The following is a 27,722-nucleotide window of genomic DNA, read 5'->3' as shown; positions in this document are numbered from 1 at the left end:
TGTAAATATTTACCTTAATTCCTTAACATAACTGACTTATCGAATGCTTTTGGTTAACAGTTTGTCACTAAGGCGCGCAGATTAATTAATTTAAATTCAAGCGCAATATTACGTTTTAAGAATGTGATGATCAAGATATGCAAAGAAGTGAAATATATATAATAATATTTTCTATTATATGTACGAATGTAACGGAAAACAAGCAGTTTATATAATTAATTAAATGAGATTTTCGTACACTCTGGCGTTGCCAGACTGCTGCATATTGTTAACAGCGTGCTGTTAAACGCAGCCTAACAGCACTCCAGCGGTGTGTGGCATTTCTGCAAATACTACAAACGGTAACATTGAGCACCCAAAAAACGTAAACAATTCATTGTAAATTGCAATTTCCCGCTTTTATTGCACAAAAATGTCCATGCAAAAGGCCAAAGTTATCGACCAGAAGGAGTACCTCAAGAAGTACCTGTCCGGCGACAAGGAGAAGAAGAAGAAAAAGAAGGAGAAGAAGCACAAAAGGAGTTCGGCCAACGCCAAAGTGAAAATCATCGATGACGACGCCTACGAAAATGATAATCTGGAAATGGACGAGGATCTGCTGCTGGGCGGCGAGGATGCGCCCCAAATTGTGGGCGAGTATATCGAGGAGGATCCCAATGTGCGCAGCAAGTGGCGCAACATTTCCGTCAAGGATGAAATCAAAGAAGAGCACGAGGAATCCTCGCCAGCACCGGGCATTCGCATCAAACAGGAGCCCTTGGATGAGGAGCAGGAGATGTGGGGACGCAAGGCGACAGTTGTCAAGGTTAAGGATGAGTTCTCACCCTCCAGACGAAGGTCACCAGTCAGAATTAAGCAAGAAAAACGCAGCAGCTCTAGGGATTTAAGCCCAGCGAGATCGAGGAAGCCAGCAAAGCGGGAAGAGAGTCCCCACAGGGGGAGAAGACGGGCGGCAAGCTCAGATCAGAGTCCTCCTAGACGAGGGCGAGATGGCGATCAGTCTCCGCCTCGCAGAAAGCGGAGAGATTCCGATCAGAGTCCGCCCAGAAAAGCCAGGAATGGCAATCAATCGCCAGCCAGGAAAAGGCGCGACTCCGACCAAATTCCGCCAAGAAAACGAACGGGAAAAGCATCACCCACCAGAAGGAGAAGGGATTCCGATCAATCGACACTCAGACGTCGCAGAAGTAACTCCGATCAGAGTCCGCCCAGGCGACGTAGAGACAAGGATTCAACTCCGCCCAGAAGGAGAAGAGATTCCGATCAAAGCCCACCTCGAAGACGTAAAGCAGACGATCAATCTCCGGTGCGAAGGGAAAGGAAAGACTCCGACCAAAGTCCGCCCAGGAAACGGAGAGGCAATGACCAGTCTCCAGTGCGACGAAAGCGGGATTCAGATCAAAGCCCACCCCGAAGACGCAGAGATGACAAGCAAACGCCGCCAAGGAGGAGAAGAAACTCAGATCAAAGCCCGCCAAGAAGACCCAAGGATGAAGATCAATCGCCACCGCGAAGAAAACGAGACTTCGACCCAAGTCCAAACAGAAAACGAGATAAATCCCCACGCAGACGTCGGGACTCCGACCAAAGCCCGCCCAGAAATCAGAGTCCTCCGCCTCGTAATCGCTTTAGGGAAGAGCGGAAGAGTCGCTGGGCCAAGGCATCGCCCAGCAAATCAGCATCTCCACCTCCTACACACAAGCCGAAATCCACCAAGACACTAGATGGCAAGAAAGCTGGACTGCAGGATGCGAAATCGCTGAAGAAGGAAACCGACGAAAGGCGGCGACAAGAACATGAACTATTCGATAAAATGTCCAGCGAGATTTCCGGTCGCGATGGCGATGTGCAGGTGCGCAGCACTCGCAGAAAGGGAAACCGAGCACGGGATGCCGCCAACGAAGATCCCGCCGAGCAGGGCCGCAAGGAGGAGCACGAGAAAAAGAAGAAGGAACTGTACGATCGCTGGGGCAAGGGCCTGAAGCAAATAGAAGATCACAAGTCCCGGCTGGAGGAGATGGTCCATGAAGCCTCCAAGCCGGTGGCTCGCTACGCCAACGACGAGGATCTGGACAGGCATCTGCGCGAGCAGGAGCACGCCGACGACCCGATGCTGGAGTACATGCGCCAGAAGCGCAAGAAACGCGACCAGCAGGACAACAAGCCGGTGATGCCCAAGTACGAGGGCAGTTTTCCGGAGAACCGCTTTGGCATCCGACCAGGATATCGCTGGGATGGCGTCGATCGATCCAACGGCTACGAGCAGCGTTGGTTCGACAAGCAGAACGAACGGCGGGCGGTGCAGGACGAGGCCTACAAGTACAGCGTGGAGGATATGTGAATGTTGCAAGCGTTGTTTGCTTTCTTGTTGCAATAAAGATGTAGTCACTGCCTGTAAAAAGCAAACAAAAAATTACATTAACCATTTTCTATGTTTTATTGAATTGTTTTGGAAAATAAAGAATGTAAATAGGTGAAATAAATTTGTTTGAATGGTACAAAATTGTGATTTTCAAACTGCCCGCCACTTTCCCGCCAAATCGGCGTGCCACCTGCAACACTGGTCGCCAGCGCAATGCAACCCTGTGTGTAGAATAGCGGAGCAAAAGCAAATGGTAAATAGTCTTCATCTACACCTGCGACCTGCTCGTCGCTCCCAACAAATCGTTTTAAAACCACGAAATAAACCGTGTAACTGGTGAAAACCCATTGCAATTATTAAATTTAAAGTGTACCGCACATTTTGGCTCCAAAACCAGACGGGGTAAGTGACATCATCTGCTAAATATAAGCATTCTAAGATTTTTGCTTTGTAAGCAATAGAATATCGATGTGTGTGTGTGCGTATGTAAATGGTTCTGCTTTTGGTTGCTTTGTTGCTGCTTTCGTTACAGCGAACAAAGCGTAACAAACTGTATATGTGTGAGCGAGTGAGACGCCAATGTATGTGTGTGTGTGTTGCCCGCCCCCAATAATTAGCATAAAACGCTCCTAACCACAACAAAAACACCACAGACGTGTTGTTGCTTGCATTTGTGGATTGGGATTTCGGTGGTTTTCCTTTTTTTTCAGCTGCTTTGCCTGCCCTTCGCCTTCAGCCGCAATTGTCGGTCAGCCGATGAAAAACCTGTTTGTTTGTTTGTTGGCTTGTCGCTGCTGCTGCGGCGGCTGATTGTTGTGATTTTGTTGTTGCTGCTGGTGCTGCTGCACTGCAATTTGGTTGGCGCGAAATTGGCGCCAAAAGCTTTCCAGCTGCAGAAACGTGTGGAAATGTTGAAATGTGTACGTACCATTCCAATCAGGCATTTGGCGCATGCACGCGCCTGTCGCTCGCTGCAGCTTCCATCTCGCTCGCTCGCGGCGGGATGCAAATACCGCAATCAGCGTTAGCTCTGTCTCTTTTCCGTTGACACACATACACACTTCCGCACATCGCATTCATTCATGACACTGCTATTTACTTCCCCTCTCTCTCTCCACCCGCCATCGTTCTCCTTTTCGATTCCTTGTGTGCCATTTCGTGGTCTGCTTTTATTTCGCTTCACTTTGAATTAATTGCAATTCGTTAGATTATTACTTTTGCACTCTAACAAAGAGCCGTTCGTTCGACTGTTACTTTGTGTGCAAATGAAAATTTAGCCAATTTACACAATCGTAAATTTAATTTGCGTTAGGTATGTAAATCCATAGTTTTCAGTTTCAATTTCCTTTTAGCAATCAAGTGCTAATTTGATCAATTATGCGCCTTTGATAAATAAATAAATAACACAGTACAGTACATTTATTTGTTTGATTTTTTCTTTAATGTTGTAATTGTGCACTTTTTATATTATACTCCTAAAAATGCACAAAGTTAACGTGGTTTGAAATTATGCTATAGACTTTGTTTGATTTTTTAGAATTATTCACTAATTGAGTTTTAAAAACTTCAAGTTTTCTCGTTATAAATGCATAACAAATACTTCTTTATAACTTTAACTAGTTTTTAGTTATTTGTTTGTAAGTAAAGAAATTGAAAAGATCCTTACTATTTATTTTCCTAAGATAATGGTGAAGTAAATGTCTGTTTTTGAAAGTTTGCCTATTTTGCTGTTGACCATGAAAAGTTCCTTGAACTCTTTTTGGGCACTTTGTATTTTTTAATGTTCTTTGCATCAGACAGGCTAAGATCAGTGCTTGGCCTTCTTCGACACTCTTAACCCCTCAAAAAAAGGGGGAAAACCATAAACTGAAAGCGCAGACACCCCAAGGAAACCTTCGCTGGTCCAAAAGCAACCCCCAGAGCAAGCTCAACCCTTGTCCTTGGCACTTCCTTGTGCATTTCCTTGGCTTTTCCCTCCCGATTGGGGTGCTTCCAAGGACCCAGTGACATGACATTGTAATGGCTTAGAAATTTACACGCATCCCATGCTGAGTACGTGTGTTCCAGCACCCCTTACAATCCACAGATTGATCCTCCCCCTTGGTCTTTGCTCGGAAACTGAGGGGTTGGTTTGTGTCCAGCACTGTGGAAAATGTTTTTTAAATTTCCAGCATATCTATAAACAAATTTCCCTAAAGATAAAAAATCAGCATAAGAAATGTATGAAATTTGATCTTTTCAAACGCCTTATTTATCATAACTTGGCTAAAAATGATCTCACATTAAAAATTTTGATAGTTTTGGGCAGTTTATTATCCAAACTAACGAACTATATCACTTTCCTGCGCATTTTCGATATTTCAAAATTTTATGAATTTTTGCATTTTTGCAAGGGGTAACATCATCAAAATTTGAAAAAAAATTAAAAAAATAAAAATTTCCTAATTTAAATCCAAATTGATTTGGAATTTTATTATGAGTTTTTTGAGATATTGCATTCCATATTGTGGCTGATTTTTATAATGTTATGGCAATAAAACGAATAATTTTATGCGAATAATTTGGCTAAGAATTTATGGAAAATTTTGATATTTACGAATACTACACATATTTTAACTGTTTTGCACTAAAAATTCCGGTCGCAAAATTTATTTGATATACTTAAATTATAATTTATTACTGTTTATGTATGTACAAATTTGTTGCAGTGTAGAATTTTGGCACAGTGATTCGGGTTCTTTAAAGCGTTTTTTAATTCCTTCACATGCTGGAACAACATAGGGCAAAGTTATTCAAATTCCCTTTGTTCGAAATCCTGTTGAATGGAAAGGGAATTTCAATTCGGTTGATTCGATGGAATTTCCTCGGCACCACGTGTTCCGATCCTGGGATTTCCAATGACTCATAATCTGGGGTTGTTGCTAGGGAAGCTTCTGAGTGGAGGAACTTCAGTTGGAGATGCCTTCTCGATCCTGGAACTTCCAATCAGTTTCTCAATGGGAAAACTAGCGCTCACTAATTCCTTAATTATTACTTCACCGACTTCAAGCTGCTGGGGGAATAGGAAGAGGGAAAGTCCCCTAATACACCCCGCTAGGCCAACAAATAACCGGAGGAAAACAATGGAATTTTCATAATTTTCGTGGTCCATCTGGTTTCTGGTTTTCCCCTCCTGCTTTGTAAACCTTATCCTCTTAGAACAATGCTGTGTAAAAGCGCCCCGCTGGAAAAACTAGTTTCTCCGCTTTCTTTCGATCGGAAAACAGAAGGCGAATGCCTTGCAACCAGTTTCTGCTAATTTGTGCACACGTGCAAATCCTTGGACAAAGGATCCATTGATAGAAACTCGTTCCAGCCCCCCGCCCGAGGCGAAAAGAAAAAGGAAAGTGTTGGGATCAAAACGCCGCCGGCCACTGACACAGGAAATTAAGGTTAATTCATCAAAATTTCGAAAAAGTTTTCTTCAAGATGGTCGGTATGGAAAATTCACTTTTCTCAGATCATTTGTCATTCGCATAATTAGATGCTTGTTATGACATTGCTGGGTTCAAAGTGCGAGAAGCATCAAGTGGTGTCGAGATGAGTCAGCATTTTATGATCACTATATTAGAAAATTGGATGATTATAAATGGGAGTTTAAGTCGAGTTCAAGTGGGGTAGGGTCTAAGGATCTTGCAGGATCAACTGGGATTCTTAACAAACCAAAGAAGGAAACAATCTTTTTCTCCCCTAATAAATGTTCTTAAATCCGACAAAAGTTTTGGAAAAATAACTATTAAATGGAATAAATATATAGAGCTATATTTCTCATATTAAATTTCATACCAAGAACTGACCTTAGATAATCCTCACTTGGGGAAATCCTTTACCAACACTTCCTCCACTTAACCATTTATAACTCGAGCTTGTGTTCCAGTTTGGAACCATAAATCAAGATCCATTGTTCGTTCCACGCGGAATTGTTCTACTTACCGAACTGCTTACAGAACTTTGTAAGACAGACAATGGAGGGAATCCTAAAACAGGACTCGCGAAGGAGACAACCCGCTGCCCTAGATAAGCATGAAAAGCATCCGGAGACTCTTTTTATTTTCATTATTACTACTTGCCCGAATGCCAAATTTGAAATTCCAGTTTGCTCTCGAACAAAGCACACGCATATGGATCAAAGGACATTAACTTGGGAAGCGAAGACAGCTTGGCTCGAAAGGATCTGCTCTAGGATTGGGAACAATGTAAAATGGGAGATGGGAGCAGGACAATGATATCGTAGCGATTTAACTACCCTTGGTAGTTAAACTTATGCTACTTTTATGTTTTCCCAATTTTTCACGTTGGCAATAAAAACAGTTCCGATTCTATTCTTACTCATTCTTCAGGTTTGTTTTCTTAGTACCTTAGGTGCGCTTTCCCCTTCCGCATTTTCATTCGTTTCAATAGAAATGTAAATAGGAAATTTTAATAATGATTGAAATGAGTTTTCCGCGTGGAAAAAGCAATCGTATCGAAACGGAACCGAATGGATCGGATCTTCGAAGAGGGTTGCTGCAACCCATTATAAGAAACTGCATGCGGCAACCCACAGTTAAGTATGTAATTTTCTGCCATCCATATGCAGATTTGTAAGAACATAACAATCTTTAAAAAAGGAAAAACTTAGAGGGGAAAAATCTGTGTACGAACTGCCACTGACATCGATGATTTATAAACTGTTTTTTAATCGCCAGCCGCGCTGCTTGTCGCCAATTTCCATATCCATTTGAAATTCTCCTTCGATGTACTATATAATTGAGCGTTAAAGAGCGTGGAAAATGCAAATCGGTGGAAATCGCCAAGAGGGGGAACGAAAGCGAGGAAAATTAAGTGGAAAGTGACTTTTTAAATAGGCCAAACTGTACTTGTGCGAAATGAAATTAGTGGTTGCGTTCAGGGGTAATAATATTTAAGTAGATGTTACTTCGTTCAGCTAACATTTATGCTTAATATTAGGGGAAAATCATTTTAAGTATGATACTAAAATTAAGTATGTAGCATTTGAAAAACTGAAACTTCAATCATACTTAACTCTTTTCCAGTGAAACGCCATTTCTCTTGAATTTCTATAAGCTTTACTAATGGACTTGTCCATCAAATCGTTTTCTTGGAAATAAAAGTTGTTTTTTCGCTGTCCTAATAGCTCATAATAATTGAAAGTTTTACTGTACCTATTTTTTTTGTGCATTTTCTATCCTTTTTTCGCGTTGGCTTGCAGCAATCCGCGTTTTCCCCGGCATCGAAAATTCACTCACTCATTCATGGAAGGAAACTCCGTGCCGCCAGCGCTTTTCCACCCCGCGTCGTTTGCTGGCCAAACAAAAAGTTAAATCGTCTACGAAAAAAAAAAAGAAAATAATAGAAAAACGGAGAGCAGAGTCCTTCGATTTGGCACAGTATTATCCTTGGCTGTTCAGGGTTACTTTTCGGCGGCCTTTCCACCCCCCAGCGCACGACGGCGGTTATCTTCGTCGCGTCTTCAGCCAGGATATTCCACGATACAACCGCTCTGCTCTCCCGCATCTCCTTGCTTGGATGGTGCTGCTTCGGTGGAGGGTTCGTCGCAACCTGAGCCCAACTGAGCCTCCTGAGTCCTGGTCGGACTCTCTAGGCATTCCGCCGCCAGAGGCTGACACAGTTATCGAGTGCAATCCGGACAGGTCGGTTGTGTTCAAGTCGCGTTCTCCGCGCTCCTCGTTATTCGTTGTTCGTCCTTCGCGTCGCGTCGCGTTCTCCGGTTTGTTCGGTTCCCCCTTTTTGCTTTTTTGTTGCCTAATCCTTAGGATCTTGGGTTCGAGTTAGTGGAGCATTGCTTCAAGTCGAAGTCTACGCATCGTTTACTCACGTTAATCGCATTTAGAGTCGTGTTTTTATAGGAATTCCCAAACAAGTAAGTGCAGAGAGAGAAAATTCAACTAAGTTATATGGCGAATCTATGCCCATAATCCTTTATTGTTGCTCCGCGTGGAAATGGAGTAAATCCGTGTCGGCATCTGGCGCCTTTAACCTTGTCAGTAGCCAAAGTGCTAGCCATTAATTGCGCCAGGCAGATAGCAGTCGGCAATTTATTTATCTGGCTATATATGCAGTATATATACATATATAGAGACACGATCCATGTCTCGCTGCCTTGTTGCTAAAACTGCAAATACTTGCAGGCGACAGACAGAGTGCAACCATTTTATATCTGCCCGTCTGCAGTTCTCTTTGTTTCGCTTTGGATTTGTTATAATTTCAACAACTTCCGCATTGTCAAACATATAGCATGCATCCTATATATGCGAATATATATGAGTATATATATATTACGAGCTATCGCCGACGTCGTCTGCAATCATTGAACCGAACTGCGAAAAGTTATTAATATAGCAAACTAAATATTTCGCTATTCTCCATTAGTGTGCCTAACTCATTTCGCACTTTGTTCTTTCCACGTATAAATGCAAATTACATTTGGCTTTGATATTTAAATTCGTTTTCTTTGTTTCCACTTGCAGGTTGGCATTTAGTGCATTGCATTTTGAAAAATTGCCAAAGTAATTAGTGAGGTAAGTTTTGATGCTTCGATTTCTTGGAGTTAATTATTGCAAACATAACTCATGAATATGTAAATACATATTTCATTCGTTGACAACTTAACTTATTAAATTGATTATATTTAGACTTGAGCTTTTTGTCCATGGTTATTTATACTTTTTCCCATGGGTGACGTGCTATATTAGATAATGTCCAGTGGTCCAACCATGTTTCTCCACAAAAACCAAATAAATATGGTAATATAGCCAAGAGTAAGTAGCAACCGATTGGCGATTGGCCCTGAACTTGACTTGAGTTGGTCTTCGGGAAAATAGAGTCAATGGTCTTGGGGGGTTTCTTGGTTTTTTTTTTTGTTTTCTTCTCTAGTATACCGCCAAAATAAATGCTTAGTTGTGCTGAAAGCGCTGTCAGTGTTATTTTTGTATATGTATATATTTTGTTATTATTTTTTATCAGCTCTTTGCAAGCTTTGTTGTTGCTGTTGGGGCCAATGAACGTTTAGCTTGCAAATCAGCAAAAAAAATACAAAAAAAAAAACGAGCTAAAGGAAAATGGGAAAAAAATTGTTTATACAAGCTAGCAAATTGCTAAATGCTTTCCCCATCACATGCCGAGTGCATGTGAGCAAGCGTTCTATTTGAGCGACTGGTGGAGGTATATAGCTCATCGAAAATCTGAAAAGTTCAGTGAAATCACGTTTAGCTAAGTGGTACGATTTCAGCAGGGATTAGATTTGCAGCTTAGCCCTCTTAAAATGATTCCATTGATTCCATGGAAGGGAAGTTATTACTCTACTTTGACATCATCCGACAGATTATTTATTTATTTATACTTTTTTTGATTCGCAAAAGTTGGGGTAATTTAATTGATTTTCCTGGAATACTGTGAAATTCGAATCCCTTTGTTTGAACAGCCCATTAAATGAGTGAGAATTAGTAGCGACCAAAATGGGGAGAAAGTGGAAAATTTCTGGGGGTGACCAAGAGAAAATGGGAAAACATATTGACACCCACACAAGATTTCGATGACTGAAGGAGGAGGGAGTGCAGAAATGTGCCATTGTTATTTAGCCCTAGAAATGAGGTGTTGCCTCGTCTGGGCCCCTTGTGCCAATTTCCATTTGATAAACATAAACAAATCGATACGCGTCACAACAACGTCTCCGCTGGATGTGGATGTGGGGATGTGGGGCTGTGGGGATATCTGTAAGGACTGCATCAGTGTATAGACTAACAAGCGTTGTGTACACACACCAGCCGGCTAGCCCCCACAAAAACAGCAACAAAAAATGGGGAGAAAAAAAGACGGCAAAGAGAGTAAACCAAAACCTTGGGGGTGGATTTTCCCCATTTTCCCGCTGCTGTGCTGGAAAATTACGACGCAGAAATGGTCGAGTTCGGAAGGACATCTCGGCGATGCCCACTCTGTTCGCCCGCTGTCCTTGACAGTCTGCGGTTGGCATTTTTGTTGTGCTTCTGCTTATTCATAACAAAAACAACATCGATTTGCGAGAAAGCCTTTCACCGGGAAGCTTAGCGAAAGGCTTAAACCAAAGCTCTGGTCGTTGCCAGATGGTCTGCGGGAAAAGGGATATGCGGCCCAAAATCTAATTAATTAATAGAGGATTATTTATGCCTTGGCGTGCTTCCGAATTGGGAAAAACTCACAGCAAACGGAAAACTCGCGCCTATGCATAAATAAGATTGTGGATTGTGCGGGGAAACGCCCTTTGAAATCGCCGACGAAGGACAACGCCCACAAAAAAAAGGAAAAAAAGCTATTCAAGGTCTTCGAAGCTTTGCACTGCCTTGAACTTCGGCGCAGGAAAAGCGAAAGTGAAAGTGTGGAGCTTCGATCCCATAGAACCCGAATCGTAAAGCCCACGCATCCCTAAAGTACATATACAAATACATACATAGCTATGTATCTAATCCCACTTTGTTACGTAGGCGGCGTCGGGTATCGGGAATATATATTGTAAATACTCAAATGCCGGCGCCCACGCCCTTGAAAATCATTCAACATGCCTCCTTGAACAGGGATAAATACAGCCGAGGTCACAAATATATCGCGTCTCTGATATGAAAATGATATAAAAGGATTTTCTATGTAATGTTTACTTAAAAGGACAATTTTATATTAAATAATTTTAAATTGAATTTTGGAAATAACAAGATTCCAATTTAACGGAGTATTTAAAAAAATACTTGTTTAAAAGCTTAACTGTATATAAATCACAATTTCTTTAAAGCTCGTTTTGAATACGAACTATTTTTATTTATATCCGGAATCTCTGCACTTCCGGTGCTATTATCTTGACCGCAGCTGTTTGTACGTATAAATAATTTGTGCTTTTGTCGTGGCTGTTGAGGGTGTTAAACAGAGCGTGGGATCGGGCTGTTATCCTTGCTGCTCCCTACGTATCCTTGGCGTTCCCTCTGCAAGTTGGGTCGCAATTTCGTATTCAAGGACATGGTCGTGATTTTCTGCCACAGCAGCTACTGGATAAATAACAAATATACACATGTAACTCCGTGCGTCAGTTGGTTATTTTCCTCTCCTGTCCAGAATTTCCATTATGTGTCGCTAAAATTTAATTTAATGGAATTTGCAGACCCTTCTTGTTGCCTGGTATCTTTAAGGAGTGTATCATTATTACATTTGAGTGGGTCCTTGGAAGTTACAAAAATAAATGCAGTTTGAAGTTGTTTTATTTATAAAGAATCCTTGAATATATTAAATGTACATACAAAGCTATGATTGGCAGTTCTGATTAATTCCAAAATGGGAATTCAGGGAAATCAGTGAATTCCTGGCATGCTTTTATCGCCAGCTGAAATATAAACAAATAACGATTTTATCAGAATTCAATATAATATAAACAAAAACCCAACCTGATAAAAGTCGAGTAAAATATATCCGCTGAAGTTTCAATTTGCCCCGTTTATAATGCCAACTAAGCTGTTTCGTATTACACTTTAATAAGGCATATTTCATCAGCTGAAAAATCCAAACAAATCGATTCAAGAAATGAGATACAAAAGTATCTATAAGAATCCAAGTGATAGTCGGCGGATTCAGAAGTTGAATTGATATCGCTGTTTTTGCGATCTCTTGATTCGTTTTGTTATAAACAAACTAATAAAGATCGTGTGCAAAAAAAGTGCAACGTCAGCTAGGAAAAAACGCGCGCATTCTGCTTCTTTTATTGCTTGCAATTTTACTTAATTCTGCAATGGCAAAATACTTATAGTATTTTGTATTTTTCGATTGTTGTAAACAAGTTTATTTTTACACTGGCGAAAAATAAAATCAAATCGAAATCAAAGCGCCAGACAATTTCATAACAAAAATTTGCATAAAAAAGACCGAACGAAAACAACAACAACGGCGGCGAATGTGCAAGAAAAGGGAAAACAAGCTGAAGTAAACAACGAAAGTGACGTCAAAATAGAGGGTGATAGGAAGAGGAAGCAAGAGAGGGAGAGAGAGGAAGAAGGAGAGAGTGGCGGCAAAGCTTTGTAAATGAATTTATTTAATAATCAAATGCAAAAAGCAGAAGAATAATAAAAACCAAAACAACAGACTGTACTCGAGCTTTTTGTTCCGCCTCTCTTATTCCCCTCTTCTTGCTCTCTCTCCAAAATGGAAAAGTCGAAGTGAAAGAAGCAACAGACATTCGTTAGGTGTGTGAGTGGGAGAGATGGTGGGGCATGCGCTCTCTCATGAGCTGCGCTACTCACACCGAAAAAAATAGTTGATGTGCATAGTGTAATTTTATTAAATATAAACAAAACCTATCTTATATTTAATGTAGAGACCGGTTTTTTTCCGTGTACTCTCTTCCAGCTGTACAATCAAAACAAAAGCGATTGGGGAGCTTTTGGCGCTCTGCTTTTTGGCTTTGTCGCCGAGCTTTGCACACTTTTTATCAATCGGTCAAGAACGTTTGACGAGCGCAGACCAACAAAAATAATCCAACAAAACGCTAAAGAGACTCCAGAATACAAAACCAGTGTATTGGGAAGCACATAAAAGCACACACGCACACAGAAAGTGTTATAATCAAAATAAAAAAGAGAAGAAAAACAATTAAAGCGTACCGAGAAGATTGAAATAAATCCGAAAACAAAAAAAAACCAACAGATTTGTCATAATAGAAACAAGTTTATTGAAATAGCCGCATTTAACGAAACGAACTAGTTTCCGAGGCAACGACATAAAAAACTATACCAATTTGCATAAATAAATAAACCAACAAACATAAACGCTGCCAAACTTGACGAATGCTTTGGAATTCGCCTACCGAATAATATAAACGTGTATATCGTTGTGTGCGTGAATATATATAAATTCTTATTAGAACCCCACACTCCAAAACAAAAAGAACAAAAATCAAAGGGAGAGCGCAGAGAGAGAGAGAGCAAAAAGCCCCAAGTTTAGGCTTCGCTCTCTCTTCCATCGATCAGTTGTTCGCTTGCCGCTCAGCTGCTCGGTCGAAACCGCAAAATTGACAACAATCCGAAGCGAATAAAGTAGCTGAAAAAGCAAACAAAGCTAATCAAAATTTGTTGTAAATTTTTGCCATTAATTTAGAAACGAGTTTCAACAAAAGTTATTGAGTGCCACAACCCGCAGTACGGAATAATACAAATAATAAATTAACAACGACTTTGTCGCCACTGATAAGATTTCTCCCCCTTATCAAAATTCGTGTATGTAGCAAACCGAGTGTGTTTGCTTTGGTGTGCTGTGCTTCGGATGAGATATACTACAAATGTGCTTCATTATAAATAAATTTTCGTCTTAATCGCCGCATGTGTGACCTAGTTAAAAAAACAACTCACACTCACGCATGAAATAACAATGAAATTTACATATAAACGTGGACCGCACCATATGCATAATAATTAATAACGAAAAGCGAAAACGAGGATGTGGAAGAGGAAAAATTAAACAAAAATACAATATCAATTAATTTGTAAACACCGCGAGAGGGATTTGTTTAAACCGTGTGCATTTAATTGAAAATCTTCGAGGAAGTAATTTAAAAACGCTTTTACAACAAATCATCACAGCATCATTTTCTGGCTTGTTTATACGCAACGAGGTGTAAAAGCGAAAAAAAAAGATAAGGTGGGTACGAATAAACATAAATAGGTATATTAAAAAATGTTTAAAGATCTTTTAAACGACGAAGGAGATACGGAATAAAGAAGTTTAATCCAAACATAAAAATTTATGGGCTATTTATATAATCATGCGGTGTTCATGAAAAGGATTTTCTGTAGGGAATGCATAAAAATTGGATGGTTGGGAAGTTTGAACATGATTTACTTAAAAACCCTTACATTACCGAGAAACATCTATTAAATCGACTAATAATTTTATTTATGATCATGTTTGAACTTACTGGTCCAAACAGTCGAAAGAAATATTTGAAGTGTGGTCATAGGATCGCCATAAATCCACAAAGTTCACAACTTTCTAATGCAGCGAAGTACAATTTGTAAGTAGCCCCCATAGCTGTGCTCTCCCCACTCTCCTAAGCCGACACACTGGTAATTTATGATCGCAGACCAATTAAAAAATTAACTTAAGCCCGAAAAGGGGCTCCATCCACTACACACTATCCACAACATGGAAACCGAAAACTTGAACATCAAAATCTAGCCTGCCCTTTGAAATGTGAGACCCACAAAGGCGAAAAAAAAACTAAACCAAACCAAATTCGAGTCAAACAACAACAATAAAAGAGCATAGTATAGCACATAAACCTATAAACATTCCGAGTATTATTTATGTATCGAGCACACTGTGTATAGGCGACTTGATAGCGGCTTAAGTTAAGCATTTCCTGTCGCGTCAACAGAATCTTTTGGGCATCAAAAGAGTCCCCAAGGGGCCATGGAATTCGTTGGGATACAAAAAAATATGAATCTTGTCTTCTTTTTTTTTCTCTCGCTCTTTTTATTCTTTTCGAGAGGTCTATTTTTTCCCCATTTGTGCAAATAATCAAAGGCAAACACACACAGACACTTACAAATGAAACAAAAGGAAATCAACAGAAATTTGCTGTGTTGTTTGGCAACAACAAATTAAATTGAAATTGATTTCAATTTGAATTTTGTTCGCTCGGCTTGAGTTCAGTGTCAGTGCGAAAATTCAAGGTTGAAAACTGTTGACTTCGTACAAGAAATGAAATAAAACAAATTCAAACAGCTTTAACACGTGAGAAGCAACCGCACACACTAGTTGAGCCTAAAAGGCAGCCATATGTTGGTTAAACTTCGGGGGAAAAAAAAACAGTAGAAGAGAAACCGAAAACAATCCACAGCCACTTACTTACCCCCTATCTTGAGTTTGAGCCAGTTTTTGAAGTTTTCTAGGCGCCCCAAAACATTACGTATACGACATGGGTCCAGCTGCTACATCAGTTAATTGGATGCTGAACTTTCTGTTTGGCAATCTTCGCTGGCTTCGATGGTTATTATGCTGCTGGTGACTCAAGAGTTAGTATGTCGATAAGAGCCATAAAGTGGGCAGGCAGCTTTGATAAAATAAATCAATAAAAATTCGCTGGAAAAAACGTAACATAAAAAGGCCTAAAAATATAAATTGGGGCAGAGCCATAAGTGTGCTATGACTGATTAGAATGCTGATATTGCGTATGTTTAGTATATAACTAACGGATTTAGTAAAAGCATTTGTTGAAGGTCGAAGGCAATTACATTACATTTTTATTTCATTTTGCTAATGCATCTTGAATTGCTACAAATGTTACTTGCTCTTTTAATTAAGAGACTGCAATATGCCATCATAGAATCACAAAGTCAGTAAAAGTGTTTATCATAACTGGTTCTATTCAATTAGCATACATATACATATTTAATTAGCTGGTTACACATTATAGACGTCATAATTAATTTACATGTTGTCAAAAATAGATTATAGATTAATGAAATGGCTTTTGTAGGATGATCTATCAAACGGGTGTTATTGCATCATGATCTAATCATCCCCATAAAACGAGCTAAGCTTTGCTTTCAATTTTATTTATTCGTTTGTATTCCAATCAATTTGTTTGAATCCGGACGCTTACATATTAATATTTGTTCAAATTGCCGACTATATAGTCTATATACGGTCATTTGCTTTTGCTGGCCTTCAACTTTCTTTGTTGCCGCCGTGCAGCAGATTTTTGTGATCTTTCCAGAGGCTGTTCCGCGGATGCGGCCATTAAGCAAACTTGTTTGCTTTTCTTTGAAATTTCTTTAGCAAAAATATTTAAGCACACAGATACAGATATGCATATTTATATCAATTGTTGTTGCTGTCGCTGTCTCTTGATTTTTTAAGTGCTCGTGAGTCATGAGTGTTTTGTTTTACCCCAACTTTTTTTTTGGGTCACTTTTCGAAAGGGACAAATCTATTTATACAGCACACAAATATCCCGTGCGGGGGCGTAAACTTCCTGAACCGAAATAAGTTATTTTTTATTTGCTCGCTGAACAAAACATTCGCTTGGCATCTTTTGTGTTGGTTTATCTCTTCATTACTGGCTGCTCGATAAGATAAGTTCGCCATCCATGCCAGCCCTAAAAATGTTAGGGGATAGCTCTGAAAATTTGCAAGTGCCTGACCCATTGAGCGTGTCCGCTTATCAGTTGCCCATTGTCGTCTCTGCCGGCACGCGGCTGTTGGCTGATAAGAGGCGGAGTCAAAAGCGGGACAGCTGACGGGCCAGACGCCTCTGGAGGGTCTGGCTTCTTGCCACTCGATAAGGAGGCGCTCACGTGTTCCTGCCTCCTCCTCGAATTGAGTCAGCGTCATCAGAAGCGATTGCTCGGAACCCTTTTCGATTCATTTATATTTGTCTAGCCGTTTACAGACGTATCGGTCTCGAATGGCCCACAGACTCAGTAGTCACGATTCCTATTGATTTCTATACGGCAAGAGTGGCTGGCGGTAGCATCTTGTGTTTGCTTAAGCATTCAGACAACTTGTGCTAATTTCTTTTTGTGCTGCTAAATCGATATAAATTGATTTTAATTATTTATCTATTAGCGAATCGGTGGGGAAGCAAACATGATATACTGTGTGTTGTTTGATTGGCTGTCTTCGCAGGGGGTTTGTTGTGGCTAACTGACGATCGTCAGCACGGGAGTAGAGGTATTTTTGGAATTCCCATTGCGAAAGCCTCGCACGAAACACTTGAGAGTGTCAAATCAATCACCATATTTTTATAACAATTAGTAAGAACAACAAAGCATTAGCAAAACTTAAGTTGCATTTATTATCACGACCATGCCTGTAAAAGTATTCCCCTTTCAGCCTTTCTACGCGATTCTCAAAGTTGAAGCTTAGGCACGTTGCGGCAAGTAACTTTGTAAAAGTTTCCATTGGTTTGCAAAGTTCATGGGGGTTCAAACTATTTTGAACCTTTCTATGCGATTCTCAAAGTCTTGGTTAAGCTATGGAAATTTAGTTTCATATGCAAATCAAAACGATTCTTATATACTAACCTAGATCTCTCACCTCCAACGACTACGTTTATTTGCACTTCCCTGAGTTCGCTGATCGATGCCTTGCCCCGCTCTTCCTCTTCCAATCAATACAACAATTTACAATTTGCGTCAGCTGTTTGTATAAGAAGTATTAATGTATAAAACGAAAAGCAAAACAAAAACCGAACGCGACAGAGCGTGTTATATCATCAATTGCCAGACATTCGCTATGCTATGCTAAACATTCCGGCATATGAATACTAAATAAACGATAGAATCGAATGCCCGACACCTAGCATGCTGACAATTGGGTACACTGAAAAAATCAGGATATTTCAAGTGCAGAAAGTGAAAAATCTATTATCTATGGTGTACATACTATTAATTCATTTGCATCTTTGGGTTGGTCTTACTTATACCATTTTGATACATTTTTCTGATGACTAATACACAATTTTTTTGGGTGCACCTATTTATTTTTATGTGCTTCCTCCTAAACGGGGGCACTAAAAATAAGTCGGAGGAACTTGCACTTGGCTCTGCGGCTACCTCAACATAAATTTGTTTATCATTGTGTGGGTGTCTTTGAGTGTGTGTGTGTGTATGGGTGCATGCAAAAATGTGCGTGTTCCTAAAATTAGAGCAAAGTGTGAGCAACAACACAGAGACAAAGGTAAAAGTGACTTGCACAAATTGCTAAACAAAGAAATGGCTATCGTAGTGGCGTATGCAGGACTTACAGAAAAGGGATTTCACTGTTGCAATAAAGTAACTAAGAGTAAGATGTAACCGTAAAATACAATCAGTTTACAGAAGCCGCAAATAGTCAGTATTTGTGCTACATTAACTAAAGTGGGTTAGGAAACCCTCTTTACAGGGCTATTAAAATCCCCCTGTGACTAAGCCACTGGCTAAAGACTTTTGCCAGAAAGAAAGGGAATATCAACGCAAAAGAGACAGAAGACGAGTGGGGAAAACTGCATGCAGTGGAAACATGTGACGCTCGATGACGAATGTTGACAATAACAAACCAGAGTGCGATGAAAAGGGCAGAAGGAAAAGTTATAGAGCACCTAGCCCCCTAAACACCGCAAACCCCCCGCATCATGGCATTGACCACTGCCACTGACCCATTGATAATGCGAAACGGAAGTGCTCCCGATCAGCGATTCTCCGTCTTACTCTCTTTAGCCTTTGTTTTCACTTTAACTTTTGGTTTTTTGTTTTTGTTTTGAGCTAGTCTGCGTTGCAATCTGAACTTATCATCACGATCACCCACTATGAAATACAAATTTATAATGCGGGCTTGTCTGTTCTGAATCAATTTTCATTTAATACTAAATTCAGAGTGGGAAAAGCAAGATCACAATTCAAAGCAAATTGCTTCAATTAATATGGTAATAAATTTAATCTTTAAATTTTTGATTAGATCGATATCAGAGAAAAACCAGTTCATAAAGATTTTGGACTAGCTTAACATTTTATTACTCATACGTAAGTTGACCAATTTGGTCAAACGTGGCGTATGAGTAATTTTGGCCAGAACTTAAGTTATTCCTTGATTTCGTAGGAATTTCCATTTCCTCATCAGTCGTTCTTGGACTCTTCGGTTCCCCAATCTTGCAAATATACCCGCAGAACGCTGCACAACACTTTGTGATACATGTGTAAATACATATAAATGTACATATGTATGTAAGTATGTACATATAGCGCAATCAACAAGCACATGAAATCCCACACTCACGCAAGCGTACACAAATCTAGTATAAATTCTGGCGAAATGTAAAAGCTTCCATTTTGTTATTGTAAGCTAGCGGCGGCAACAAAACTCGTCAGTCAGGCGCAAAGCTACAAAAAGCTTCGTATTATATATTATCTACAGAGCACAAGCACTACACAAGCATATATAAATAACTAGAGTCTACGAAGATGGCGACAAAAGCAAATAGACGGAAAACATATGTTGCTCAGATCCAGAGTAGGGGAGAGAGCGAGAGAGCAGGAGAGCGCCCACGCTCTCGCCAAAGCTTATTATTATTTACAAGCGTCGCGTTTTGTTTACAACTCTGCAGATTGCTTTCCTGTATGTGTCGGTGAGGCGAGTGGAAAACAAAGGCAACTCTGCGATAAATTATACATTCAAAACAAAATATAAAAAATAAACAGTTTTGACCTTGGGTTTGCTTAAAATTCGTGCTCACTCTTTGGCGCTCTCTCGCTCTCACTCTGTCACTTAATTTGTTGATAGCAAGCCACGCTAACAGTATTTTTTCTGGAAAGTTAGCTGCTTTCCTCAATAATTGTTAATATTATGGCATTATTTCATGTTGTGTTGAAATAAACTGTATCGTCCGATCCAAACATGTGTTCATAATATCGCTTAATTTTAATTTATTTGCGATTACACTTTTTTTTCATTTCGCTTTCGTTGTTCAGAATTAGTCACATAACGTGCACATTGGTCACGCCTCAAACTGGAGATTTGTACTTTACCCCCAGTACGGGAATTAACTTCCAAATGCTCTTCACGTGCATCCCACTCGGTTTTAATTAGTTTACTTTGCCAGTGGAGAAGATACAGTAGGTATTCCCTAAATCACCCACCGCCAGGTTTTGAAATAGTGGAATCTAAGAACTTGAAACTTAAAGATACAAATATTGTACTTACATACACTTTGGATCAGATGTTCGTCCATTTGCCCCCTTTTTCGCTGGCGTTGCTATCTCCACCAAACATTTCGCGTTCATTAACTGGACGTATCGGTGTGTGTGGCTAATTTTTTAATGGTATTATTCATTATATAGAAATGTCTGTTTATCTTTTATTGTGCGCTCCTCCAATGTTTGCTTGTCTTCTTCACTTTTTCGTACGATTCCACTTGGGGCCTTTTTTGTTTCTGCTTTTTTTTCGGCAGTCAATGTGTAATAAATTCTTTTTTATTCGCCCCTTTGCGTCTATTTCCATGTTTGATACTCGGTTTGGCGTGTATATATATGAATATATACAAATATATAATATATAAGCGCCCCATTCGGGTTTTTGGTTCCTATGTTTTGGTGTTTGGTCGGTTCTCTCCGCATTTTTTTTTATTGTTTGGCCTTCAACGCGTTCAGCTACCTTTGACGAATATTAAACAATTTCAAGAGGAAATAGCAATAATGTAAAGCAGCCAGAGATACAAGCATATCACTTAGCAAAAGTAGCATTTGGCCTGGGCTTGAGTTTTTGTTTGCCTTGTATATCGAGAGGCTCCCCCAAACAGCCCCCAACCCCCCTTTTTGCCAACCATGCGAACACATCGTGTGACCTTCACGTCTTCGAATGGGGCATTACAAAGTTCAAATCGAAACTGCCGCATTGGTTAATGTAAAACGAGGGAGACCTTATCATCCGGAATGTGCTCACTTATCGGCTGTAATGGATGAAAGATAAGCCAATCAGGGGGATCACAATAGTGTTTGTTCTGGGTCGATGTGCTATTGAATAATATGGGTACCACTCTCGTTTATTGACGTGGTTGGGGGATTCTCTTAAACTATAGGAACTACTTTAGAATCTAATGTAGATTTAATAACATTATGGGGCACTTAACTAACAAGCATCTTCAAGACCCACGCCTCACCTTCAATTGAAATCGATCTCATCAAGGCCATTTCCTCGAAATTTCCACAATGCACGGCGCAAATCGTACCAAATCCCTTATACTAGATGCAGTTTTCTTTCCGGATTTATAAACATTAAATGGAAAACGAGAATGTTGTATTTTCATGTGTAAACAAACTAATTAATATTTATTATCGAGCCACCAAATGGAAAACAATAGCTGGTTCGGTTCCGCTCCTGAGGCCTTTCACCTGACCGAGAAGTGGTTTAGACTGAAAGAATCGAATCAAAACCGAAAATGGCTTACTAATTTCGCAAAAAGTTCGCCATTTCTTGTTTTCCCTGCGATTCAGTATTGTTTTGATTTTTTTTTCTTTTTTTTGGCTGTTCTATTCGTTGTTTTGATGGGCAAAACAAAACTGTTGATGATTTCTCCGCCTTTTTGCTTTCGAAAATTTGTTGTTCACCAAATCAGTTGAAAGTATAGGATGTCGTCGGGAGGAAAAAAGAGGGGATCAGGCCTATCATTTGTTGTTTTTCCTACCTTTCGGCTCGCCTTAAAATCGGCGATAACCATAACAATAACAAACTTTGAATAGTGTTGAGTTGCCTTTCGGACTTGCAAATTCTTTTGACTGCAGGAGATTACGTTTATCTGTTTAGTTTTCAGTGGTATACGAAGTTGTTTTGATTTCAGTTTATAAGCCAAAGGGATAAGATAATGACATGATGAATAGGGAAAGTTACAGTTCCAAAGGGAGACGACTAACTTAATTTAATCTTATCATGATTTTTTAAGTAGCCCGCCCATTCCCCGTCATAACTGATGGAGCATAGCCATGTCGACACATGACAAATATGTATTTATTTATTTAATCTATGCAATCACGTGTTGGTGCCGCCAACTCATGGACACGTGAGCCCATCAATTATAATCTTGTCTTGGGTTTGGCTTGGGCTGCAGCTTTGGTTCCGGCTAGATAGCAGCTGCATATGGGGTGCTTAGCATAAATGCCAGCACTATCGGAATTGGGCTGAACTTAAAATGCCCCATGGGAAAACCAGTAACTAGTCAATGAGATTGGAAGTGAGAATGCTGGCTACCGCCAAGGTTGTCTGGTCATTATTAAAGTCATAATATATTCGTTTAATGAGCTGCCGTCTCTGCTTTCAATGCAACTGGTCTGATACGCATTCGTTTTTCTTACCTACTTTCAGATACTACAAGATAAAGTCGGGCCTGGGCGCCCATCTAGAGAGGGAGAGGAAGAAGTAGCTATAATCCCAGACCACAGCGGTACTCCCCGCCGTAGATACAATGACAGAGAATCAGCTGTATCCCATGTCATCGGAGTTCTTTGACACCGGCTCGAACAGCAGCAACAACACACTCAAATACGATCTGTATTCCCTGGGCTCCACCGTTGTGGGGGCGGCCCTGCCCACGTTGACCATCAACACGGGCTACGGCAGTAGCAGCATCAACAGCAACAATAACAACACTAATAACAACAATAACAACAGCAGTAGTCACAGCAACAGCAGCAACTGCTCCACCAGCACCACAAATACCTGTAATGTAATGCTAAGTACAACGGCCATAACAATACCACGCAGCAGCAACCACAACCAGATCCATCATCATCCGTATCAGCAGTCCGATTTGCAGACACCGCGCCATCATCCCAGTCCTCTACACACGTTGCCCAGCATGACCCACCAGCAAAATCAGCTTCAGCAGCAGCAGCAGCAGCAACACCACAACCAACAGCAGCAGCTGCAGCAATCGCATTTGGCACTGGGAGAGCTTTCGGACTTTGGACTGGATGCCCTGGATGCCGCTTCGCTGTCGCCCACCCTGCTGCAGGATGTGAGCCTGAGTGCCGTTTCTCCCCTAAGCACCACACTGTACAATGGCAACACCAGTGGAGCAGGCAGCAGCAACGGAATAGGATCCGGCAGTGGTGGCTACTTCACGCCCGACATGTCGCACAGCCTCAGCCTGAATGTCAGTGAGCAGGTTCTGCTGCAGGAAGGAGCAACCCCGAATGAGTTGCTCTACGAGATGACACCCAACTCGAATGCCATGTGGAGTGATATCAGCAGTGCCATTATCCATACCAAACACGAGCCATTCAGTCTGGACGATGACTACATATTTCCTAACGATAAGGCCGAAATTCAGGCGGCTGATTTGTCTGACCTAAATGGTGGCGATTTTCTGGATGTGATCGGAAACATAGAGGATTTCTTGCCGCAGACCGCAGTCACTCAAAGTGTCAATTTCCTACTGTCGCCGCAAGCTCAGGGACAGGATGTCCAGGTGGCACCGCCCATGGAACTTTTGCAACTGCAACAACAGACTAACCAGCAGCTGCAGGTTGGCAGCCTGCCGCAGTTGCAAACGCTGCTCACTCTATCCCAGCAGCAGCAGTCGAACAGTTCCTCCACTAGTCCGTATGAGATCTATCACAGTACGCCCCAAAAGCCGCAGCAGCAGCAGCTGTCCGCCAGCTTCTCGCCCGGCAGTCAGGCATCCCAATCGCCACTGACCCCACCGCCGCCACCGCACGCCAATCGACCCCAGTACCAGGTGGTTAAGTCGCGCAACATGCAGGAATTGATCAAGAAGGGCTTTCCCATGTCCTCGCCGCCAGAACGCTCGATCCTAAGTCAGTCTGCCGCCTTGAGTCCGGGTGGCAGCAGTGGTTTTGGCAGCTCGGCATCTGGCAACAGTACAACTACCAGTAATCAGACATCCGGATCAGCCGTGCGCAAATCGTTTGGCTACCAAAGCGCCGTTGAGAACTCCCAGCTGAGTCGCCTCAGCTCGTCGGCTCCGACGCACTTGGGATTGGAGCACATCTGGATGCGACGGGAGCCACGACAGCATTTACTCTCCACCGGCTCGCTGGCCGAGGCCGAGAGCTTCTCTTCGCTGAGCACGGGCAGTGTCTTGTCCCCGGATGGCATTGACTTCTCGCAGGACGATGAGGATGACAATTCCAGTGAGAATAGCGATAACTACGACGATTGTAGCAGCGACAATGGACTCTCTGAGGATGAAGATGAAACGCGTACCTCGACACCAAACCATTTGTCCAGTAGCAAGGGCAAAGAGCGATTCTTCTGGCAGTACAATGTTCAGGCCAAAGGACCCAAGGGAAAGAGACTGGTCTTTCAATCGAAGCTCGAGGATCCTCATGTGCTGAACGAGGTGACAGACCCCGTCTTCAGTCCAACATGCTCCGTGCGAGGCATTAAGGTGTACAAGGTAAACTGAATGATAATATATTTTAAATGGTTTGTACTAACTTTCCTTCTTTTAATAAACAGCACAGTGGCAAGGCCCGCAAGGGCGATGGTAACGATTTAACTCCCAATGCCAGGAAGCTGCACAATATTGGCAAGGAATTGGACAAGCTAAGCCGCACCATCAATGACATGACTCCTGTTTCCGAGCTGCCATTCAATGTGCGCCCCAAGTCGCGCAAGGAGAAGAACAAGCTGGCCTCACGCGCCTGTCGCCTGAAGAAGAAGGCGCAGCACGAGGCCAACAAAATTAAGCTTTTTGGCCTTGAAATTGAACACAGTAAGTTCAATGTGAATGCTGTAGCATTACCTTATAATAATACTTCAATTCTCTTTTTTTAGAGCGCCTCATGAATGGTATAGCCGAACTAAAGCAGGCCTTGGTCGTCAAGCATCGCACCAAGAACCTGGGCGAATCCACCGAGGAGGTGGACCAACAAATTGCACGCATTTACGCTACCGCCTCGTGTATGTATAGCTTATCCTACTATAATATTCAAATGAACTAATGTCATATTAATAAAATTTGCAGCTGGAATTCGCATTGCGGGTGGTTCAACGGATTTTGTGAACAAGGTGCTGGAGAATATGCGCGGCGGCATGCCGAATGGAGGCCTCGAGGAGCTGCGTAAATCGTCGTAGACCAAACGAGGACAAAAATGTAAAGCTAACGAACCGCCCATCAAGCCAACTTTATCCACACCACCAACAACTGAAACCCAGGATGACAATTTGATTTTGGAATGGAATCAGTCGAAAAACAGGAAACATTTTCTTGAGCTCGGAATTAGTTGAGAAAATTCTTTATTGAACCTCCTTTCCTCCTCAAAAACACAACGTTCTGTTAAATTGTTCTACATAAGTGATATAATATTGATAACCAAGATATAACTGTGATTCAAAGAGCCTGGGCTTTATATGTTTTGTATGGCAGAAAATTGAAGAAAATATTTTTTACTTTTTCGCGACCACGCCGAAACCGGAAAGCCAGAGCCAAACAAACGTAAACAAAAGAAAAACAAAATTCCTTTTGAAAATGCAACATTAACAAATAGAAAGAAACAAAACAAAACAAACACGTAAAGAAAGAGGCCACCACAAAACTGAAAAGAAAATGTGAAAAATACAAAATTTCGTTTAGCCATTAAGATTGTTAAGAAACGGAGTGTTTAGACGAGCAAGTGAATTTTGTAGGGCTTTGCTACCAGTTTTACCTGCTTAATGAATAAGGGTAAAACATTCATTTGATTGGATTGGAAGAATATATCGGGAATGCTAAGAATTATTGGAGTATAAGTTAAATACAACTGCGATTTATCTGTTTAAGTTTTAAATGCTATATTAACGATGTATAACTTTGGTTCAATGTTTTAGTCATAGGTTTTTACATTTAACTCAATGTGGGGAGAGAGCTTTTAAATAGATCATACGAACCTACATATTACATTTATCGGTTATTATAATTGTTTTGGCCCTCATCCAATATATACATATTTTATGGTCCTAGGTTGTCTTTTTTAAGTTTTCCATTTTGTTAAAGAAAGTTCGATTGTTTCCAAATAAGAATGTTTTGCGAAACTTTATTAATTTACTTAAATGCTATAACTATCTATACATATACATAAACATACATACATGCGTGGTGATATAATTTTAATTTTTCTTTTTATGCTTTTATTTCTTGATGTTAACCGTAGGATTTCAATATGCTTGAACTCTGCAACTGAGAATGAAATAATTTTAAGTTTTTCTATTATCCATACGATTTGCTTATGCTTATGAAATACCTTCAATATAAATTATAATTTATTAATTTTTAGGCACACATGAAAACATTTTCAAGGCTTCAGTTTTTATCTTTCACTTTCGGGCTACTCAAAAAACAAAAAAAAATATAAGAAAAAACACCAAACAAAAAAGTAATACAACTTTGAGTTTTATTCTAATTTGCATTATCAAAATGAATACTTTTGCTCTGCTTCGATGCTAATTTTGTGATATTTGTATTCAAATTTTCTTTGTTGTGTAGTTTTTTGGGGCGGGATCCTCCTATTTTGGGTTATATTTTCCATTTACTATTTGGTAGCCTTTCTTACTGCTATTTGTTGCTTAACGTGTTGTGTTCAATTGATATCAAAAGAATTAACTTTCGAAAGAAAAAAGTACATTCTAACTGAGGGAAAGGGAAGAAAACGAGAATGAGAACGAAAATACAAATTACAAAAGTGATTCAAGTTAAAAACTTAGAACTTAGGCACTCGTATCACCCACAGCGATGAACACGTGGACATAACAAATTGTAGTTGTTAACATAGGCTTAAACAAATATAATATAGAAACCCATATAGCGCACATACATTATACATCGACACGCAAAATTGGCCATCAGTTTTAACGGTTTTCAAATTCATGTCTTGGGAGCTAACTCATTACATAAGTGATAAGAATTCAAAATTACAATCTAGTACTTTAGTAACACACACCGGGCAAGCGGATATCCCACACACACACCAACATCCACACAAAGTACAAGCGCAAGCAAAAATACAGAATATGTATGATCGATCTATGCATATATCATAATTAAGTCAGGTTGCTTAGGTTTTAGGATGGCTTTGTGTAAAAAGTACCGAGTAAAGCAAACAGAATTCAAGGCGAAGCAGCATTGAAATAAGCACGACAGTTCCTCAGTGTTTAATATTGTATAATAAACATATTAAATATATATTTAAAACAAAACATGTATACCTAAATGTTACGGATATTGTAAATGTGTGTGCTTTATATAAATGTGCTTCAGAGAAAACAACTTTTATATACATAACGAAACTAAGCAAACTACCTCAAAACACGTTGGAAATGAAGTTCAAGATTCAAATTCGATGGAGAAGCAAAAGAATTACAATTTGAAAGTAAATATAATTTATATAATAATATGAAAAAAACCAAGAGCCTGATTCATGTGTCCATTTAAAGCATATATACATATATATATCTATATTAATAACAGTGCATAATTATGTATTTTCAAATTCTTTAAATTAGGTATAATACGAAAAAAATTCAAATTAGATAGTGGATGCGCTCGACGAAGCCGCGAAGATCAGACAACGAAAGTCCTCTTGGCGAGTGCATTACCAGAACCAAAAACTAAAAAACGAAATGAAAAAGGTTTGAAAAGTCCAAGGTGGAACAATTGAAACAATACCAGAATATTAATAAACAATGATGAAAAAAAAACAACTGTGTTGAAAATTAAAAATTTTGTATGCATACGCATTAAGCGAACATTAAAAAGATGTGAAAACATAACTATTATGTCTAAATAAACACACGTCAGATGTATGTACGTCAACGGAAAACC

At 40.3% G+C, this 27,722-nt stretch overlaps 2 protein-coding genes across 4 annotated transcripts; both read left to right on the top strand.

Moving 5' to 3' along the window:
- Nucleotides 1–345: 345 nt before the first annotated feature.
- LOC117144693 (BUD13 homolog) lies at nucleotides 346–2,422 on the top strand. Its single transcript, XM_033310016.1, has one exon. It carries the CDS (start codon nucleotides 413–415, stop codon nucleotides 2,339–2,341), a length of 1,929 nt encoding a protein of 642 aa, XP_033165907.1. The 5' UTR covers nucleotides 346–412; the 3' UTR covers nucleotides 2,342–2,422.
- A 206-nt stretch (nucleotides 2,423–2,628) lies between these two features.
- Nucleotides 2,629–27,720, top strand: LOC117143142 (protein CREBRF homolog). Of its 3 annotated transcripts, XM_033307636.1 has the most exons (6): nucleotides 2,629–2,764; nucleotides 8,893–8,943; nucleotides 22,265–24,320; nucleotides 24,383–24,638; nucleotides 24,701–24,826; nucleotides 24,891–27,720. In XM_033307636.1, the coding sequence occupies exons 3-6, from the start codon at nucleotides 22,365–22,367 to the stop codon at nucleotides 24,998–25,000; spliced, it is 2,448 nt and encodes an 815-aa protein (XP_033163527.1). In that variant the 5' UTR covers nucleotides 2,629–2,764; nucleotides 8,893–8,943; nucleotides 22,265–22,364; the 3' UTR covers nucleotides 25,001–27,720. The 3 variants fall into 3 exon arrangements, with proteins under 3 accessions (XP_033163527.1, XP_033163529.1, XP_033163528.1); XM_033307638.1 differs by lacking the exon at nucleotides 8,893–8,943; XM_033307637.1 differs by lacking the exons at nucleotides 2,629–2,764; nucleotides 8,893–8,943 and adding an exon at nucleotides 12,881–14,068.
- Nucleotides 27,721–27,722: the final 2 nt, after the last annotated feature.

The sequence above is a fragment of the Drosophila mauritiana genome, chromosome 3R (genome assembly GCF_004382145.1).
Source record: "Drosophila mauritiana strain mau12 chromosome 3R, ASM438214v1, whole genome shotgun sequence".
In the NCBI taxonomy this organism is placed as follows: domain Eukaryota; kingdom Metazoa; phylum Arthropoda; class Insecta; order Diptera; family Drosophilidae; genus Drosophila; species Drosophila mauritiana.
Note: the sequence above shows the minus strand (reverse complement) of the source record. Positions and strands in the feature narration are given on the sequence as shown.

Coding starts and splice junctions, on each gene's coding strand:
- LOC117144693 (XM_033310016.1), top strand. CDS start 413: ATGTCCATGCAAAAGGCCAAAGTTATCGACCAGAAGGAGTACCTCAAG.
- LOC117143142 (XM_033307638.1), top strand. CDS start 22,365: ATGACAGAGAATCAGCTGTATCCCATGTCATCGGAGTTCTTTGACACC. Junction 24,321..24,382: donor GAGGCATTAAGGTGTACAAG/GTAAACTGAATG, acceptor TTTAATAAACAG/CACAGTGGCAAGGCCCGCAA. Junction 24,639..24,700: donor TGGCCTTGAAATTGAACACA/GTAAGTTCAATG, acceptor CTCTTTTTTTAG/AGCGCCTCATGAATGGTATA.